Genomic DNA, 17,271 nt, shown 5'->3' on the forward strand with positions numbered 1-17,271 from the left:
ATGGTAAGATGCAAAGCACTATGTGTTCACCTAGAAAGAAGTGTGTTTTTCTTGAGTTATTTCGCAGGGCTCCTTTCTTCTGCTCTTTCTATAGAGCAGCCTTAATATTGCACCTTAGGGCATCAGGGGATCAAGAAATACAGAGAGTAAGTGGCCTTGACCTCTGCGCAGCATGCCACCCCCAACAGCAGCAGGACATGTGTGTAATGGTTCATTCCAGCACCCAGTCGGGAAATGGAGCCTCACAGTCCTTACAAGACAGCAGAAAAGATAAGTAATCTTGGAGTTCTTGCAAAACTCTCTGTGGGTGTCAGAGGACTAGCTGGAGCAGCAGTTCTTCTCCAACCCAGATAAAAGAAATCTGGGTGCAGATCTCAGAGGGAGGGAGGAGGCCTCAGAGCAGCTCTGCCCAAACTCTGGATCCCATGGGTTCTCCTGCTTTTCAGACCTTGCTTTTCCACTTGAAGTGAGGTGTTTTGGGAGTTTTTTGCATCACTTTCCTCTATTCTTACTGCTTTCCCTCTCAAAAAGGGAGTTCACTGAGTGAATTCAATATATTGATGAATAACAAGACAGTAACAGACATCCTGTAAAGGCTAGAGGGTGAAAGTTCATGTTCCTTCCTTCTGTGACCATATGAACTCAGTGAAAAACATGTCTCGTGACATGTGTGCTCACTCCTTTCTCATTCGTCTTTGTTCATTAGATATTCAGGAATGAGATCATAACTGGCATTTATTTAGAGCCATGCTCTCTCCACCCTTCTGGGTCCTTCAGCAGAGCGACTTTATCCAAGATTTCATTTTCTGTCTATCTTTTAGCATGAGCAGAAAGAAAGGTGGATGGAAGAACTTGCTTGCAGAAATGCATTGGCAGAAGGCCCTGATTTTCATCATAACCTCATGATGAGTGAGAGACAGTGTCATAGCTGAGACTTGTCTGGCCGCCCATCCCCACACCCATATGTTTTGGGACTTGAGGGCAGGCTTCTCAGCACCAAGGGCTGGCCTGGGGGAGGAGGTGAGTTTCACGGCACATTGTTACTGAACTGGAGCCAGCGCAAAGATGCCAAGATGCCAAAATCACAGACAACCAGTGCCACCCAGTGCTGGGTGGTTTTGCCCCTCTGCAGTCAGCGTGGGTGCTTGGCTGTGGCCATAAGTGGGCCTTCTGAGCTTGCAGGGAGCTCTGAGCAGCCAGAGCCCAGACCAAGCGTGTGGTTAACACATTTGTGCAATGCTGGCATGGACGGAGTGAGCGCAGGTCTTCCTCCATCCACCATGGTAGACACACATTTGGTGAACTCCTCCAGCACGTTATAGTTGCTTTCTCTTTCTCTCTGTGGTGTTTTTCCTTGTATTAGAACCGTAAGTTCTCTGAAAGAACGTCTCTTTATGTATGTTCCATTGAGGCTCAAGCAATGGAGCTCAACTGGAAAAAATTTAAAAAATCTTGTGACACCATTTTATGAAAGTTTTTTATATAAATACAAATATGATTTTTCAAGAGAAAAAGATTTCTCTCAACATTTAAAAACTTATATTCTAGTTGTAATTATATCATCAGTGAAAATGGAAAGCAGTATAAACATACCTGTAAAATGAATGGGTTAAATCAAACACGGCGTTAAATTCATGAAACTTGTATGCAGCAGGCATAAGACTGGGGGGACACATCTTGCTTAGGTCTTTTCCTTTATTCACAGATAGTTAAGGCAAACCCTTTACCATCGCGTTGGAGCTCTAATGACACAGACAATTAAATGACTTGAGCCTCCTGCTTGCTTCTTCGAGTAGCACTAGCAATCTTTCAGTATCCCTTATAAATTCCCCAGGAAACTCCCAGAATTTCTGACCTTGAAACAGTCTTTGCTTCTTTTTTTGCGAGTAATTATTCCCCTCCCCTTTTTATCCCTTCATTGCACTGAACTTTTGTTGTTTTACAGATTTTGTTTTAGCTTTAACAGGTCTCCAAAGCGTTTTCCTTGACTGAGTGCTGGAAGTATAGTGCTAATACAGAGAAAAGTGACTGGATATTAAAACTGCACACAGGGCTTTGAGATAACGTGCCAAGTACAATAGGCTGGTCTTGTACCACTGGGAACTGGAGGTTTGCCAAGGGGGTAATATTGTTAAGTGTGTGCAGACAGATATATTGATACGTACCATACCTTTCCTCTATATCTGCATCCATTACTTATACTTACTGTTTGAAAGTAGAATGGTATGTGTCTGTGTTAAATTTCGTAGTACATAAAAGATCTTCCTGTTACTCCTTTGATGACAGCAAATCAGTGTCATGAAGGAATGCTGATGAAAAATTATTTGCATCAATCTTTGAAACCTTTATCCACTGACAGAAGCATTTTATGTAACTCTATTTCATTTACTCCATTGTTTTAACTTAATCATTTGCTTTCAGAAAGAAAAATAAATTGAATTAAAATGTCTTTTCCTGTTTAGCTGGCATGCTCGTAATGAAATATAACTCTAACTTTTTTTTTTCCTCTGTCTTTCTTCCTTTTCTCGTTTGACCTGGATTTGTCTTTTGATGGCTTTGATATCGCTGTGTGATCCTTTCTTCTTCATTACTTTAAAGGTAAGATCATTATTTCCTAAGTCAGTATTGTACATGTATCTGAGGTTCAGAAATACAGCTTGAAAGCCATCTGGGGAAGAGGTTAGTAAGGAGGCAAAATAATTAGTGGCCATTTGGAGTGCAAGAAGTCCAATTAAGAAGTACATTTTATATTGTGTCTTCACTAACCATTGGCTGCAAGTAGGGATGCTCTCAATAGCAGAGGCTCGTGTTTTCTTCAGCAGCCCCCTTGCAGTGTCTTGCAGGCAGCGCCACTGTGCCATGCTGTGCTTTGTCTCCCTCCTGCTGCTTCCCAGCACTGCCAGGGCTTTGCTGAATGCCACCGAGTGGCAAGTGAAAGGTTAGAGGGGGCCTTGGAGCAGCCTGGGAGCGGCAGATCTACGCAGGACTGCAAGGAGCCAGACAAGGTCACTTGATGTTTCCCTTCACACAGGATTTCCAGAGAATTGTTCTGCCGAGATGGGGCTCAGTGAATTTAAAGATACATATATATCTGCTTGTTTAAATTACAATAGAGAGACAGGATGCCAATCAAGATCAGAGTATGTAGTGATAGGTGTACAAAGAGAGGCAGAGACTTTGTCTCTTCCCTGAGAGCTTGCAGTGTTTTCTTTCTATTGCTGTGTTACATGTCTGTGGTTTAGACTGCGTTTTTTGCTGCTTTCGGAAGTCTGCCAAGTCTGAGGTGAAATATCTCCAAACCGCTCCTTCCCAGAGCTTGCTGCCTTTTAATGCCTTTTCAGTGCCTTCTGTTCCTTGGGAACCGGGACACTTAGGGAGGAGAAATTTTTGCAGTAGGACTTTAGAAATGTGCAGGTGTAGGCAGGCAGGGCTGTGCATTTTCTGACAATTTCAGAGTACAGAATTTTGCTGAAGACAAGGAGCAGAAACTAAGGTAGGGAATATTATTTTAGTACGCACTGTTATATGTAATCAGCACATGGCAAATAGTCAAATCCTGACACTTCCCAGCTTGCACAGAGACAGTCCTGGTCTCCAACAGATCCTAAAGACACTATTATTTTTCCAGACTTTATACTTTTGCCCCTCTCAGAGGTCCAGAAATGCATGCTGTAGTGTCTGGGTCATCTCCGCAGCCCTGCAAAGGCCTGGCTGTGTTCCAGAGAGTGACTGACAGAGAGGGTTGGACACGGTAGCCCTGTGCCTTGCTCAACAATGGTAGGTTGCCTCCATTTACATAGTGACAGTGGAGTCATGGAAGACTCAATGCATTTAATTAGTGGGAATGGAAAAAAATGTGTGTACTCATTATGTAAAACATGTAAATTTAACCCTTGAAATGGAATTGTCAATGACTCACCATTGTGTCTGGATGCCAGTGCCAGAGGCAAAATTACAGCAACTGCAAGTGTGTCACAAGAAATTAAATCAACAACATTAAGATTCCTGGGTTTTGTTGAGGAGGTGGTTGTTCATGCCCATTATAGACTAAAGACTTGTTAACAATATTGTGTTTTTTTTCCATTAAAAATGTGCTTTGAAGTGGGATACGTATCTATAAGAAAGTTAATTGACAGAAGACCAGAAAAACATGGAAGAAGTGGGAGGAAGAATACTGGATCTCTACCAATGTATGTGTACTTGGTAAAAGGCTGTAAAAAAACATTGCACAATGTGTAGCCACCCTAGGAATACTGAAGGCTCTGGTGGGTGTTGCAGTGCCATATAATGGCTGTGAGGAAAGTTCTTACCTACCCAGCCACTGCAAATGTTAATTCACAGACCCTCAGGCAAGTTACATGAGGGTGGATTATCGCTGTGGGATGCCCTGGGGTCTCATTTGGCCTCATTGTAGAGGATATGGAACAAAGAGCTTCATGGTGAGCTTTAGACTATTGTTTTCAATAAGAAGGGAAGGGACTTAACCCTCAGGCTGTTGCTGACACTTCTGGATCCTGTCCAGGAGCGGGTGTCTATAGTTGCAGCTCTTAGGATGGTGCACAAAAAGAATTTTTAAGGGTCTTTTTGAACTGCTGCCACTGTTGAAAAGCAAAAGAAAGGTCTCTTAACAATGCTGAATATTATACCTGTCATGCAGTAAATGAACCTCAAAGGCTCTAAGTTTTCTGTCCTATCCCCATGGTTGACATGGCACTTGACTGAAGTCCACATAAGACCAAAGCAGGGCTGGAAGCTGAAAGGGCTGTCCTGGAGACCCCCACTCTGCAGGGCCCTGGAGGTCAGTGGAGTGGCATGTGTCCATCCCACTTTGCTTTCCAGTTCTGCAAATCTGTCTCTGACAGCAGGGCAGACACTAAGTGAGCCTGGCAGGGCTGGAAGCAGCTATCGAAGGGCTCACCAGCCAAAGTGGGATTTTACAGAGGAAGGAGCACCCCGGCATGGAAAGGCAGAGTCCAGGGGAGGCAGCCCGCGCCAACGGGAAGCATGGCCTTTTGTCAGTAATTCTCTTCTGGTCTTGAGCATGGCCTCAGTTTCTTTGCTGATTTCCTCCAGATTGCTTATTTTTAAATATTTATTTAAGAGTTGCTGCTCTTAAGCTTCCTCCTACTCTAGGGATCATTTCATGTGTAACACAGCTCTGCTTGGAGCCTCTTACTTATCCTGCAATTCTCTTCACAACTGTGCTGGCAGCATGCTGCTTCCAGGCAGGGTTGTGTGCTCCCAGCCCTGCAGATAACAGACTTCCCTGACCCCATTTCCAAATGTCACCGTCCAGGGATTTCCTGTGCGTACTCCAGAAAATTGATCCAAATTCTCCTCAAACCAGGCAGTAAGCGTAGACGTGAGGCCCAGCAAGCCTGATACAACATGCCCAACTCCCATCAGCAGTAGTGCCTGCCTCGATGAGCAGTACAGCATGCTGTACCGAGCAGATATAACAGGCTAAACAAAAGTACAGAGAGTGTCGGAAGGGCAATTGGCTTTGTTTTGAGCTGACCTGCAGCCTGAACTGTCCATTCCTGCCTGGCCATCGCTGCCTCGGTTCTTCCTGCCTGCCTGCTTGACCTGGCAGCTCCAGGTGAGCAGGTTCTTAGCCAAGAATGTCACAAGTAAGCGTTTTTCCTACTGTAACACTGCTTTATTTTCCCAGGTTTGTAGTCTGAAAGCCTGAGGCAGTTATTAGACAAGGATGTTTAACTAGATCAGAGTCCAAGATTATTCCAGTCTCAGGTCACCATGTCAAGTGCTGCTGTTTGCAACAGTAGTTTGAAGGATTTAACTTCCTAATATCTCCTGTTACCTAGGGAATGAGCCTGACTTGCTGTGGAGAAATGCTTGCTCACTCAGAACTGCATGTAATTGTATGTCTATGATTTACACCACGGCTCAGAAGGCGTGGAGAAGGTTACCGAGGGAAGTTAAACTCATCCTCCATTCACCCTACCGCAAAGGGCATTTGTTGGGGAAGAGGGGGAGTAGGGCAGCCAGCCCTTTTGTCTGCACTCCAAGCAAGGCATTTCCACAGCAGCAATGCTCTGGGTCCTGAGACTTTTAGAAGGCTGGGTGCTACCAAGGAGCCTGCCCCAGCCAAGGTGACACATTTGAAAGTGAATCTTAAACCATGTGAAAAGTGCCAGAACTGACAGCAGCGGTGATCAGGGACAAACAAAATCATTGCATCAACATTGTAGATGACTTGCACACCTTGAGTCTGACAGCTTTCTTCTTGAATATTACTGGGTTTCTGCTCTACTTAGGAAAGCAAAAATGGACAAAGAGGAAAGCATGTTTGGAAAAAGAAGGTGAAAACCTCTCAGGGAGTCAAACAGTGAGGGCAGAGCATGCAGAGGGAGAGGGAAGAAGACTCTTGCATTGTGTCAGTGTGCTGTCAAAGCAGGATGAGCTGTTCAAGACAGAACATGCACCCTCCTTTGTATCACACATTACTTCCTGTTTGAAAAAGACATTTGCTTATGGAATGAAAGACCTCTTTAAAAGCAAGAATAAAGTTATCTTTATGACACAGTTGCTTGGAGGAGAGCTACACCCTGACCTCCCCTCCACCCTATCAGGCAAATTAAAATCACCAAAGCAGGTATTTGCAAAACCCTGAAACTGGGTGTTCACCAAGGTCTGTGGGCTTCTGGCCTTCCAGGCTTGGAGCAGTACCAGTAGCCATGCCACAGGTTTCCTCAGCAGGTATCACTCTTATGCCTCTCACTGACAACCGTGTGCAGAGGTGTCATCATTTTTGCTGAAACTGCCATTGGTAGCAGTTATTGTGGGTATCTGTCCTCTGGGATGAAGCGGTAAATGACTTACACCCAGGCTCCTAAGCATTAACTGCTTCCCATCACCATTTTTCCAGTACAGTTATACAATCTGATCTAGAAGTAGAGTCATTGCCCCTCTCTTGCTGTCCTTTAAGTTGTCTTGTACCCCAGGATTATTTGGTTTCAGAGTTCTAATTCACTTATCCAGACCTTCTTACAAAGATGGCTGTCGCTAAAATGGGAGCTGCCATTGCCCGTCAGCAAAGTCCTGTGTTCATCTAATGACTGACGCTCATTAGTGGCTGCTGGATGACAATGACATTTTGTCCTTTTTCCGCATCCGATTTGAACTCCTGATCTAGAAACCAATTGCTGGAGCATCTCATTTTCAGTTGTGAGCAATTTGGGGTTCTTGTTACTCAGTCTGACAGAATGGGATGCTGTGTCTAGAATGTCCTTGTCAGTGTTTTCATCTGTATGGTTTCTTCACTTACACTCTTTCTGAGAGAATAAATGCTTGCTGAGATGGGATCAGTTTATGAACACTTTTATATCCTAAGCACAGGAACCTGAGGCTCATCTGAACAACATTCGACATGGCCCAGGGGATGCTGGTGGGTTCTGCTGCCAGGATCCTTCTGTGTGAGCTGTACCATGAATACTCAACAGGCGTCCATCCAGGACTTGTCCCTGTAGCTCTTACATCTCTGAGTGTAGCATTCACCCTCCTCAATTCTGGTGCCCACAGCTGGAGAAGGCATCAGATAAACGGGAGGATTCATTAAAAAAAAAAACACATGAAAGATAAAAGACTGGAAAACAGGCCTCAAGATGAAAACTGCAGAGCACTGTCTGTTGAGTTCAAGCTTAAGCTTAAAGGGTCATTGATTTGCAGTCTCTGAGAGGAATGGCAAGTTGGCAGTAGACTAGTAGACAGAAGTATAACTAGAAGTTGAAGGTAGACAGACTAAACTGGGATTGTAGTGTCGGTTAAGCATTGCTGACAATTGTTAAATTGAAACAAGACTCTTTCAAGAATATATGCTGAATTCAAATAAAAATTAAGTCATAGAAGCTCAACAGCCCATGTAATTCAGAAGTCAGAACTAAGATTTGCAATGATCTATTATGGCTTTACTTTCTATGAATGACAGTGAGATGAAGAAGTTCCTGCTTTCGCTGAGATTTGGTTAGGGAATGAAAGTTGGTGTGCTTCGTCACTCAGTACCGTGGCACTGACTTGAGGGATATCGTTCCTTATTCTCAGCAGCAGAAGGAACTTCTGCTTTGATTTGTGAAGCTTCTTCACTGCTACACACAGAGCATGAAAATATAAAAACAGAGCTTTTCGCTGCAGCTGTGTCCAAGCTGATGGTGTTTGCTTGTATTAGCAGAGTCATGAGGAATGAGAGTTTGGAGGTACATTATCTGATTTTAATGTCAATATGCTCTCAAAAGAGGAAACGAATGTTTCATGATTGAGACATGAGTAAACTAGCTAATAATAGTAAATATTAGTATTGAAACATAGGTAGACTAGTTAATGTAGGAAAATGATCTAAATCTTGATAGCTCTTCATCCACATGACAAAAATGTGATATTGCAGCTGATAACCTCAACAAGGCTGATCTCAGCAGAAAAAGCAAGATGAAAGGGCGGGACTGAAGCAGGCTGCCTTGCTGCAGGGCCGGGCCAGTTGGGCTGCTCCGGAACCCCAGCGGTGCGTGAACTTTCACAAAGATTTGAGTCGTGGTGATTCATTGCTGGCTGCCGGTGTTCACTGTTGCACGAAGAGGCTGGAATGTGAGGGTGGACTAGGGCACAGTCAGGAAAGGGAACAAGTAAGAACTAGAGATTGCTCAGTACAAGCGTTTTCAAAAGCAGCCATATGATCTTGAAGCTTAAGCAACCATGAATAGCATTTAGGATCATCATTGTTGTGAATTTAAAGTGGTACCATCCTTCTGTTCAAAATAATGGATTTTGTTCGATATGGGTGCTCTCAGGGAGCCCACTGTAACATCCACCTCCTACAGCTGAAAAATCTGACATAAAGAAGAGGGTCTGTAGCGTTCAAAATGCAAGTAGGCTTTCAGTTCTGCAATATGAAAGCTGGGAGTTACTGCTGCATTATCTCAGCCAAAAAATACTCAGTGGAGTGTTACACCAGTAATCTCAGGCTGTACTTAATGTGCACCATAGCAAGGGTTAAATGAACTGGAAAGCTCATAGAAAAAAAGCTCATACAGTGCAGTTTTTGTTTATACTGAAATGTTCCCATATGTTTCAGTTAATGCAGAACATAATTGGGTCTGCCTTGGGACGGAGACATTTTTCTTACAGGATTTATCCATTAATCGGGTGTGGGAGAGAGTCCATTTCACCAGAAATAGCTTCCTTTCCATTTTAGCCGAAAACCCACAGTTCAAAATCTCCTCCTTTCTCTCTTTCCCTTAGTACACTCATTCTCATCTCCAAAATGTTCTGCCTTTCTGCAGTGAAATAACCTGGTGGAACAGTTTCAAATATGAGGTAAAATAGTTTTGCCCTAAGTTAGCTTCCAGTTAATGTATTTCCTGGCTCAATTTGCCGAGCAGCTCACATTGCACAAGGATGTTGCTAAATTAGAAAATCTTACATATAAAAGTTTTTTGTGTGTTTTTGTGTGTATGTTGCTTCAAAGTCAGGATTTCTGGTTTTGATTTTAGTACCTCAGAGTAACAGGAATGAATTGTGCTTGACATTAATTACATCCTTCTGCCTGCTTTATTATTATTAGAATAAACAAGCTACTGATTTGAGAGAGAGAAAAGTCCACAAGGTGTTTGAGGTCTTTATTTCCTTTTCCTTTGGTAAACTTCCAGTAATTTAGCTAGCCTAATTTGCTTCTGGAAGCCTGCTGTTGGGAGTGCTCATACCTGAGAGAGAGGAAAATTAGTGAGCTGCAAGGAAGATTTCAGTAATCAGATGAGAAGCAGGAAAAATTTGTCTTTGTTTGTTTGTTTGCTTTTGTGTGTGTGCATGTGCACAAAAAGCAGAAGGAATATTGATTGTTTGCAAGCAAGACGGTGAACTGTGCATGAAATGGGAAGCTCAGTGGTGTTTGGTCATATAATCAGTCTGTTAGGCACTATGTGGGGTCTCCGGACCAGGTGGGCTATACAGCGTATACCTTCCATTGCTTTTCCATACAGAGCCAGAAGTCTTCTGGTAATAACTTTGGTCTGCATTGATACCAGGTTAGGGACTCTCAGCAGTATAACTGATCATTGAATTATTATCTCAGCAGAGGGGAACCCTGTCACACCCCGGAGTCTTTACTGTGGCTCCCCAGTGTTAATTTAAGAGAATCAGAGCGGATTTCTCTACATGCTACCACTGCTTTCCTGGTGTTTTATTGGTCCACAGGAGCCACTGACAGCCTGTAAACCTAAAACAACTTTTGTACCTTTGCCACTTACTAGACATAAGGCAGATTCAGAATCAGTGGCATTCAGCAGCTACCTCCGGCCCTTGCCTGACCCATGCTATGCATTTTTAGATTGTAGCAGCGGATGTGCCACAGCGCGTGGAGAAAAAGCAGGCTGGTGTTTCATTCTGTTTCCCAGTGTACTAATGCTTTATACCAAATGACAGTCCCATGAGCATTGTGTTCTTGACTTTGTGAACCAGTGGGTTGTCAGCGTATCAAGAGTGGTGCCACTTGTGAGAAAGAGCCCCTGTTAGATTTGGAGAGAGTTGCATTCAGCCTGAGAAACAGTAGCCATGGGAGAGGCTAAATTCCTCCTTGTGCTTGCATACTTGTATCGTACAGATATCTTTGTGTAAATTTGAGCTGTCAGTATGGAAAGAGCTTAGTAACTGACATTAGCTGACATTTAGAAACAATGTAGTCTAATTAGTACAGTGATTTTGGAAAGCTTGCTTTCCTCCTGAACTGTCTCCCTTTCCAGACACCTATTCTCAGTTTCAAATCTTATTTGCAGTTTGCATTTGTTTTCATGTAAAAATATCTATAAATTAGATTAGCAATCATGTGTGAGTCAAATAAGATTGCAGGTAGAACTTCTTACACTGGCCCAACAAACACTGCCTGGTATTTGATCATCAAGCCACACTGTCTTAAGTATCATTGCTTATTGTGCAGATACTGTAAGCCAAAATATTATTCTTATTTCACCTGTGCAACCTAATGTGCTGTTTTCTTTTTTGCACCACCATGTGGCTAAACAAGTGGGGACACGACTTGGTTATCAAGCTTACTTAGTAGTAGTTCTATTTTAGACACAAAACAAAGTTGAGTTCAACTGACATTCTTGTAATTATTATGACCGTAATGCCAACAGTTGCAAAAATATACTAAAAATACCCCAAGTCAGCAGATGTGACACTGAATGCACTTGGAGAGGGAATCTGTCTGTTAATAAGCTAATGTATTTCATAGCCCTCTTTCAGAGAACAGCTCTGCAGGCAGGACAGATCACAAGTTGCTCCTGTACTGTTGGGGTGCTGCTGCATGAGTATCTTCACATTCTGTCTCCACCTATTTACGATTCTTTTTCCTTTTAATTAGCACAATTCCCCATTGTCTAGCAGTCCCAATTGCTTAAATCTTCCCCTGTCACTTTGTAGTTTGGTCCATTGCACCCATGTGCTTACAAACCCGTAGGGTCATCCAAAATTTATATCATAGGAAAGAAATTGCCAGCTAAGAGATAGATAATTGTAACTGTGCAGGAGGCAGAGTGATAAATGAGATTCTAGAAGGAGGGAGTGAGAGGATATTAGTTTTTAACAGCTTCTGGAAATCCTAAAATAGACCAGAACTGGGCCACAACTAACAGAAATCATGACTGCTTGCTGATGAACAGAGCCGCAGCATTGCTGCTGTGAGAGAAGGAGGTTTGGCAGAGGACACCTCCTGCAGCTTTTGTGTCGTTACTAAGAGCGAAGGACATGGAGCTAGAAGGATCCTGGGCTCCAGTGCCAGAGTACTTGGAGCTGAACAGAATGAGGTCAGCTTAATGTGGTGGAATTTTTCAGCTGGTCCAGTGGTTTTCCAGGGGCCTGAGTCAAATCTTCTGAAAGCATGAATCCGGCAATTCATAAATCTTTTGGCTTTTATAACCACCAGCCACAACAGTATAAAAACCACTTTGCCTGTATATGTGGGTGGGAGGGAATTTAGGGTTGGTAAATGCCACATGAATGGACTGAGAGACTGATATTGTCGTGGCAGAGCAGTGATTCAAATAAGAGGCATCAGCTTTCTACTAGGGCTTTTATTTTCTACCTTTTAGCTTCATAGTGACGTAGTAAGTGAGAAGTATTTAGTTGTCTTGGCTGCTGTTGAACAGTTGGGAGTCCCCGGTGCTTCTGCTGAAGGCCATGAGATCATCAGAGTCCCAGGCAACAAACTGGGCACAGAAGGTTGATGTTGCAATAACGGCAAATAAGACATAATTCTGTGGAGAAAACAGTATTTGTCTCCCTATGCAAGTCTTGACAATGACTGCCCCCCCCCCCCCCAAATTTGTCCTTCGAAAGGGTATGGGTCACTTAGCCTTTGTCTAAGCTATGGGATATGTGTGTTCCATGGCAATCCTTTATAGCCTCATCCCTCTGTCAAGCTAACAAGGGACCTGCCTGGAGCAGCCCCCAGCTCTACCCCCGACCCATTGAAACCACAGCATGGGGTGGCTGGGGCATCACTGGAAGTCAGGACAAATGGGTCAGTCCCACCTAGGTAAGAGTTCTTGGTTCTAACACCATACACGTGGCCTGAGAGAACTGGTAGGGGCACAGAAAGCAAAGTAGCTCCAGCTGATAGTTTCCAAAAGCTCTGCCTTTGAACATGAATTGGGAGGGGTCCACACATTCTCAATAGATCATATCTGCCATTTTCTGCAGGAAGGTGATATCACCATTGGAGTCCTAGTTGTCACTGCCTGAGAAAGGCCCGGCATTGAGACAATATGGAGATATAAGATCCTGGCATTCCTAGAGAATATTCTTCTAAATAAGGGTTTGGGCACAAATGGCAAAATTATGTGTGATTGCTGTGTAATGTACATTTCCATGTAGACTTGTGTGGTGCCAGGAGTTGGACTCGATGATCCTTATGGGTCTTTTCCAACTTGGGATTTTCTATGATTCGATGATTCTATGAAAATTTTGCAGTAGAGTGTATGCAGTAGTTCTGATTTAAGAATCAGTCAGGCAAAATGATTTCAGGAAACCAACAGTGGCTAGAACAGTTTGAGGTGAGCGCAACAGGCCAGGCAGACAGAACAGCGAGAGGTCAGCACCATTTCCCAGAAAAACACGTGTAACAACAGCGGTTCTCCATCAGGACAGGGGCATGTTCAGTGTATTAGAAGTGACAATTGACTCCTGAGGTGTACAGCTTTCAGCCTGCAGCTAGGCCAGATTTTTTTGTAATTCATCCATATTAACGGTAATCATTTGAGAAGTTCTGGTTTCTCCTTTTTGGAGTAGAATGCCTTTTTTTTTTTTTTTTAATAAGACCTGTGAAGACCTTGTCCACATAAAGAAAAAGATTATCATAGATGTGCATGTGAAAACAAACCTTTTGGGTGATGACAAATGCAGCTAAGCTCAACCAGATATTGAACAAAAAGCAAATTAATTGTGTCATTTGCAACTAGAACATCCCTTCCTCCATGAACTGTTTGTAAAAGAGAAAATCTCTAATTTTTTTTATTTTAACTCTTTAAAAAGGAAGCCCTTTGTTTTACAACCCTACTGACCTAACAGTGAACCCAAGGCTGATATGTTCAATACTCTTAAGTAATTTTGAAATGTAATTAACAAATTTAATCAAGTTTAAATATAACAAATTTAATCACAACTCATCTCAAGCTCTTCTTCTCTTCCTTCCTCGTCCTCCTCACCCTGTCATCTGGATCATTCTGAGTTTTTCTCTGAGAATATTTGCTACTTCTTAAGGATTAGGCAGATGAGAATCTTTAATGTTTAAAGACAAGCCATTTATTCATTGGGGATAAATAAAAGTGCAGACTAAGCTATCTGCTGTCAAGGATAACCACTAACTTTTAGATGAAAGGAATGGGTGGTAAAAGCTTTTTAAGGTTCTTTGGGTTAAAAAATTGGAGTGTGACTCATAAATCTGCCATCTACCATCTTCAGCACCCAATTTCAAGACTCATAGTGGCCTTACAGACTCTTAGATGGTGAGAACGATATAAGGCACATCTGTCTATGGAAGGGGCTATTGGTACCCAATTTCTGTAACTGCCACCGGAAACCTCATCCATAGAATTCTGTGTGTTGATGGTATTTATAGGCATTTTACTCTCAGAAGCAAATATTTCCCTTTTCTTTGAGAGCGAGAACTCTGAGAAAAACTAACTCACAGTTTCATGTAAATTCCTCAATAAAACATAATCCTACTATTTTCCAAGTCACAAGCACAGAACATGTATTGTATGAAATATGCTTGGGTTTTGCTATAAGTAATTTCAGTTCAGATTGAATTCCAGGTCCCAATCAGGAAAGCTATTTTGTAGTGGAATGCACTTGAGCATGTACTTTTTTGACTTTTGGAGCAGTTTTAAGGATTGTCCCAGAAATGTGGCAATGAGGGGAATCTTCAAATGTATTTGAGACATGGTATAATACATATGATAAATGTTTCCATATTTGACAAAAAAAAATGTAGTTACTATTCATAAGAATGTGGAACTGAGAATGCATTTAATTCTAAGATGGAAACATGTCCAGAGCCACATGTCTAGAGATGAGTTACTCGAAAATAATTTCAGAGTTGAAAGTTGTTGCTGAGTGTTTTTCAACCAGTAAATTTTTCCATACTCTTCCCTATTTTTTCTGCTATTTTCCTCTTGCATTTGGTCACAGTACAATTTCTCTGACTAATCTTGTCACTATGTCCTTGTTCGCTGGAAGGAAGGCTGATGAATCATGGAAGAGCATCTTGCTCCAGCCCCTGCAGGAGCTTCACCTTCATACCCTCAGCTGTGAGCTGTTGACAGATTAGCCCTCAAATAGGGAACATTTTGAAGCTGTGGTTGTGATACCTGAATTATTCTTGGCTTTTGAGTTTTTGTCAATGGAAGTCAGCTACCTTATATGAATTCTAAAGTAAAATAAAATAGCTCTCTCCAGTCTTTCAGCAGCAAAGGAGAAATGAAGTGTAGTGGAACAGCTCAGTGCCAGTGTAGCCTGTGCATATCCAAAAGCTTCCTTGGCAGTGTGGAAAGAAACCCAGCACCAGTTACATTTGCAGACAGGGAGGAAATGCTGTTTGTGTAGCACTAATAGATGGAATATGAATCTGCTGGTCTTTGCTGTTCTCAAGCTGAATTGCAGCTTTCCAGGAATGGTGCAACTTCCCAGAGGCTCGGAAGGAGATCAAGCAGTTCCATAATGCAGAGCTTTCTGCAGTGGCTCATAACCAACACGCAAGAGTAAAACATCTGCTTGACAGTTTGGGCACACTTGTACCTGTGTGTCTTAAAGGCCAACTGTGTCCTTTGGTGTTTCTTGCACTTGAATATGGGGTCTGTGCAAGGAAGACAGGAAAGACTCCAGCTCTCTGTCTCAAACTGTCAACTTTATTTCAAAGGCCCCTTGAGAAGGAAGGTGTCTATATAGAAGAGGTGAGCTTTGCATCTTGCAGGATGGAGGAGACCAAAAACAGATACAGCATACGGAGAGAGAGAAAGACATCTCTCAGGTATGTCAGACCCAACCATAAATAGAAAATCCCAGTTATCTTTAATTAAGTCTCTTCCTGTCCAGTCACAGGGAAATAGGTCCCATGGCAACAATAGAAAGGAAGTAAATCAGTGCCTCTGCTGTTAATTTAGTGCCCTCTTGGGACAAACGGAGAATATCGTCATGCATCCGCCCCGCTGACAGGCTTCAGGGCCATGGACAGGTTCTGGCTCTTCACAGCACCTCCAAAACTGCCCCGCACCCGCTGCCTCATCCTGCAGTGAGAGGCCCTGCGGCATCCCTGGGGGGAAGCGGGGGCTCTACTTGGGAGGACAGGAACTGGGGAAAACGTCTGCTGAGCCCCAGCTGGTACCTGCTACCAAGCAGCTGTCAAACAGTGATAGAAAAAACACGACGCGTCTGTTTTCCGGAGGAGCCATGCTAGTGAGCGCACAAGGGCTAAAATCACTTGGTTAAAACATGTGTTGCAAGAAATGAACAAAACCTAAAGTAAACTGTTTACATAGAGGTGAGCATCTGCTGATTGCTGTTAAACACAGGCAAAATGAGTCTCTGTTTGAAAATGGCCTCATTTTGCCCTTGCTTGTCTTTTTTATATATAGTAGAATAACTGGCTCTTTAGCAAAGCAGAAGGCTCCACTACTTATGTTTCCACGGTGCATTTTCTCTCCCAAACAATGTTTGCTGCCCCTAGAGCCTAATTATCACCTAAGAGATGTTAACAGCCAGATCATTGAAACTTCCAAAAGGTTTTGATCAAATACGAGCAAGATGTAGTTTGTATTTTGCTGCCCTGTATTCCAGGAGCAGCTGGTCTCCTGGGGTAGTAAAGTGTGGACTAAGTTAATGAATTTAAATATGCTTCTGTTAGATCTTTTAATCATGAATGTAATTGCATCTGGTAGTCTTTTTAATTTTTAAATATAGAGTATATGATTGGATTTTTTTTTTCAAATTTACTGCTGCTGTTCCTCCCTTCAGGGGATTCTCCAGTAGGAAGACCTTGTCTTCCCAGAGTGAACATTTCAAATCTTTGCTGTACTGATTCTTTCAATATTAATTTTCTGTGTCAGCAATCCCCTTTCTGTCCCTCTGAACTGCTGCTGCTACTTCTGCTTTGTTATGTCTGGCATGAGGAGGATACGCATGTAGTAACAGGTACACCAAGCCCAAGTGCGGAGTGGGAGGAATTTACCTTTGGTTTTCTCTGTGTCTCCAATACATGCCTTTCATGCCAGCTCTGGCACTTGTCTCCAGGCTGACTGGAATAACAGGATGCACAACAAGCATCATCCCAGCTTCTCAGAAAGACTAACAGGAGGAACTTGAACCCCAGCACCTGAAAGTTGTAGTTTTTCTCTGTTTGAGCTAGCTGATGATAAAAAAAAAAAAAAAAAAAAAAAAGTCATCAGCCTTAATGGAGCAAACAAAGGAAGCATTGCTGGCAGTTCCTGTGATGCTAAACATTTTCCAGATCTCTTTCTTTTGTACACACCCTCTCTTTGGGATGAAAAAATGAAATACGCCAGGCTGAGATCCCACAGGGTATTCAAAGAAATGGATTGCAATGACCCCCCAGCTCCTATTGGCAAAACACTCAGAAGAAAAATAAATTCTTATGCAAGGAGACAGTCGGGGGATTGAATGACTCAGGGCTGTGGGATATGGAGCCTCTTAAAACAAGATCACCAGCTCTCATCTGTCCCAGGTTGATGGTGACTGAAAGCCTCTCCAAGC

At 42.8% G+C, this 17,271-nt stretch overlaps 1 protein-coding gene across 2 annotated transcripts in view; it reads left to right on the forward strand.

Moving 5' to 3' along the window:
* Positions 1-17,271, forward strand: part of HS6ST1 (heparan sulfate 6-O-sulfotransferase 1) — a 193,475-nt gene that overhangs the window by 154,988 nt on the left and 21,216 nt on the right. Inside the window, exon 2 of one of the 2 annotated variants that reach the window (XM_083849338.1) lies at positions 15,422-15,532. The exons of the other annotated variant lie outside the window; for it this stretch is intronic. Coding sequence (XP_083705464.1) covers positions 15,422-15,532 — 111 coding nt within the window. The remainder of the gene's footprint in view (positions 1-15,421; positions 15,533-17,271) is intronic. 2 annotated transcript variants of the gene reach the window in all.

Source organism: Anser anser (genome assembly GCF_964211835.1).
Source record: "Anser anser genome assembly, chromosome: 9".
Classification (NCBI taxonomy): Eukaryota; Metazoa; Chordata; class Aves; order Anseriformes; family Anatidae; genus Anser; species Anser anser.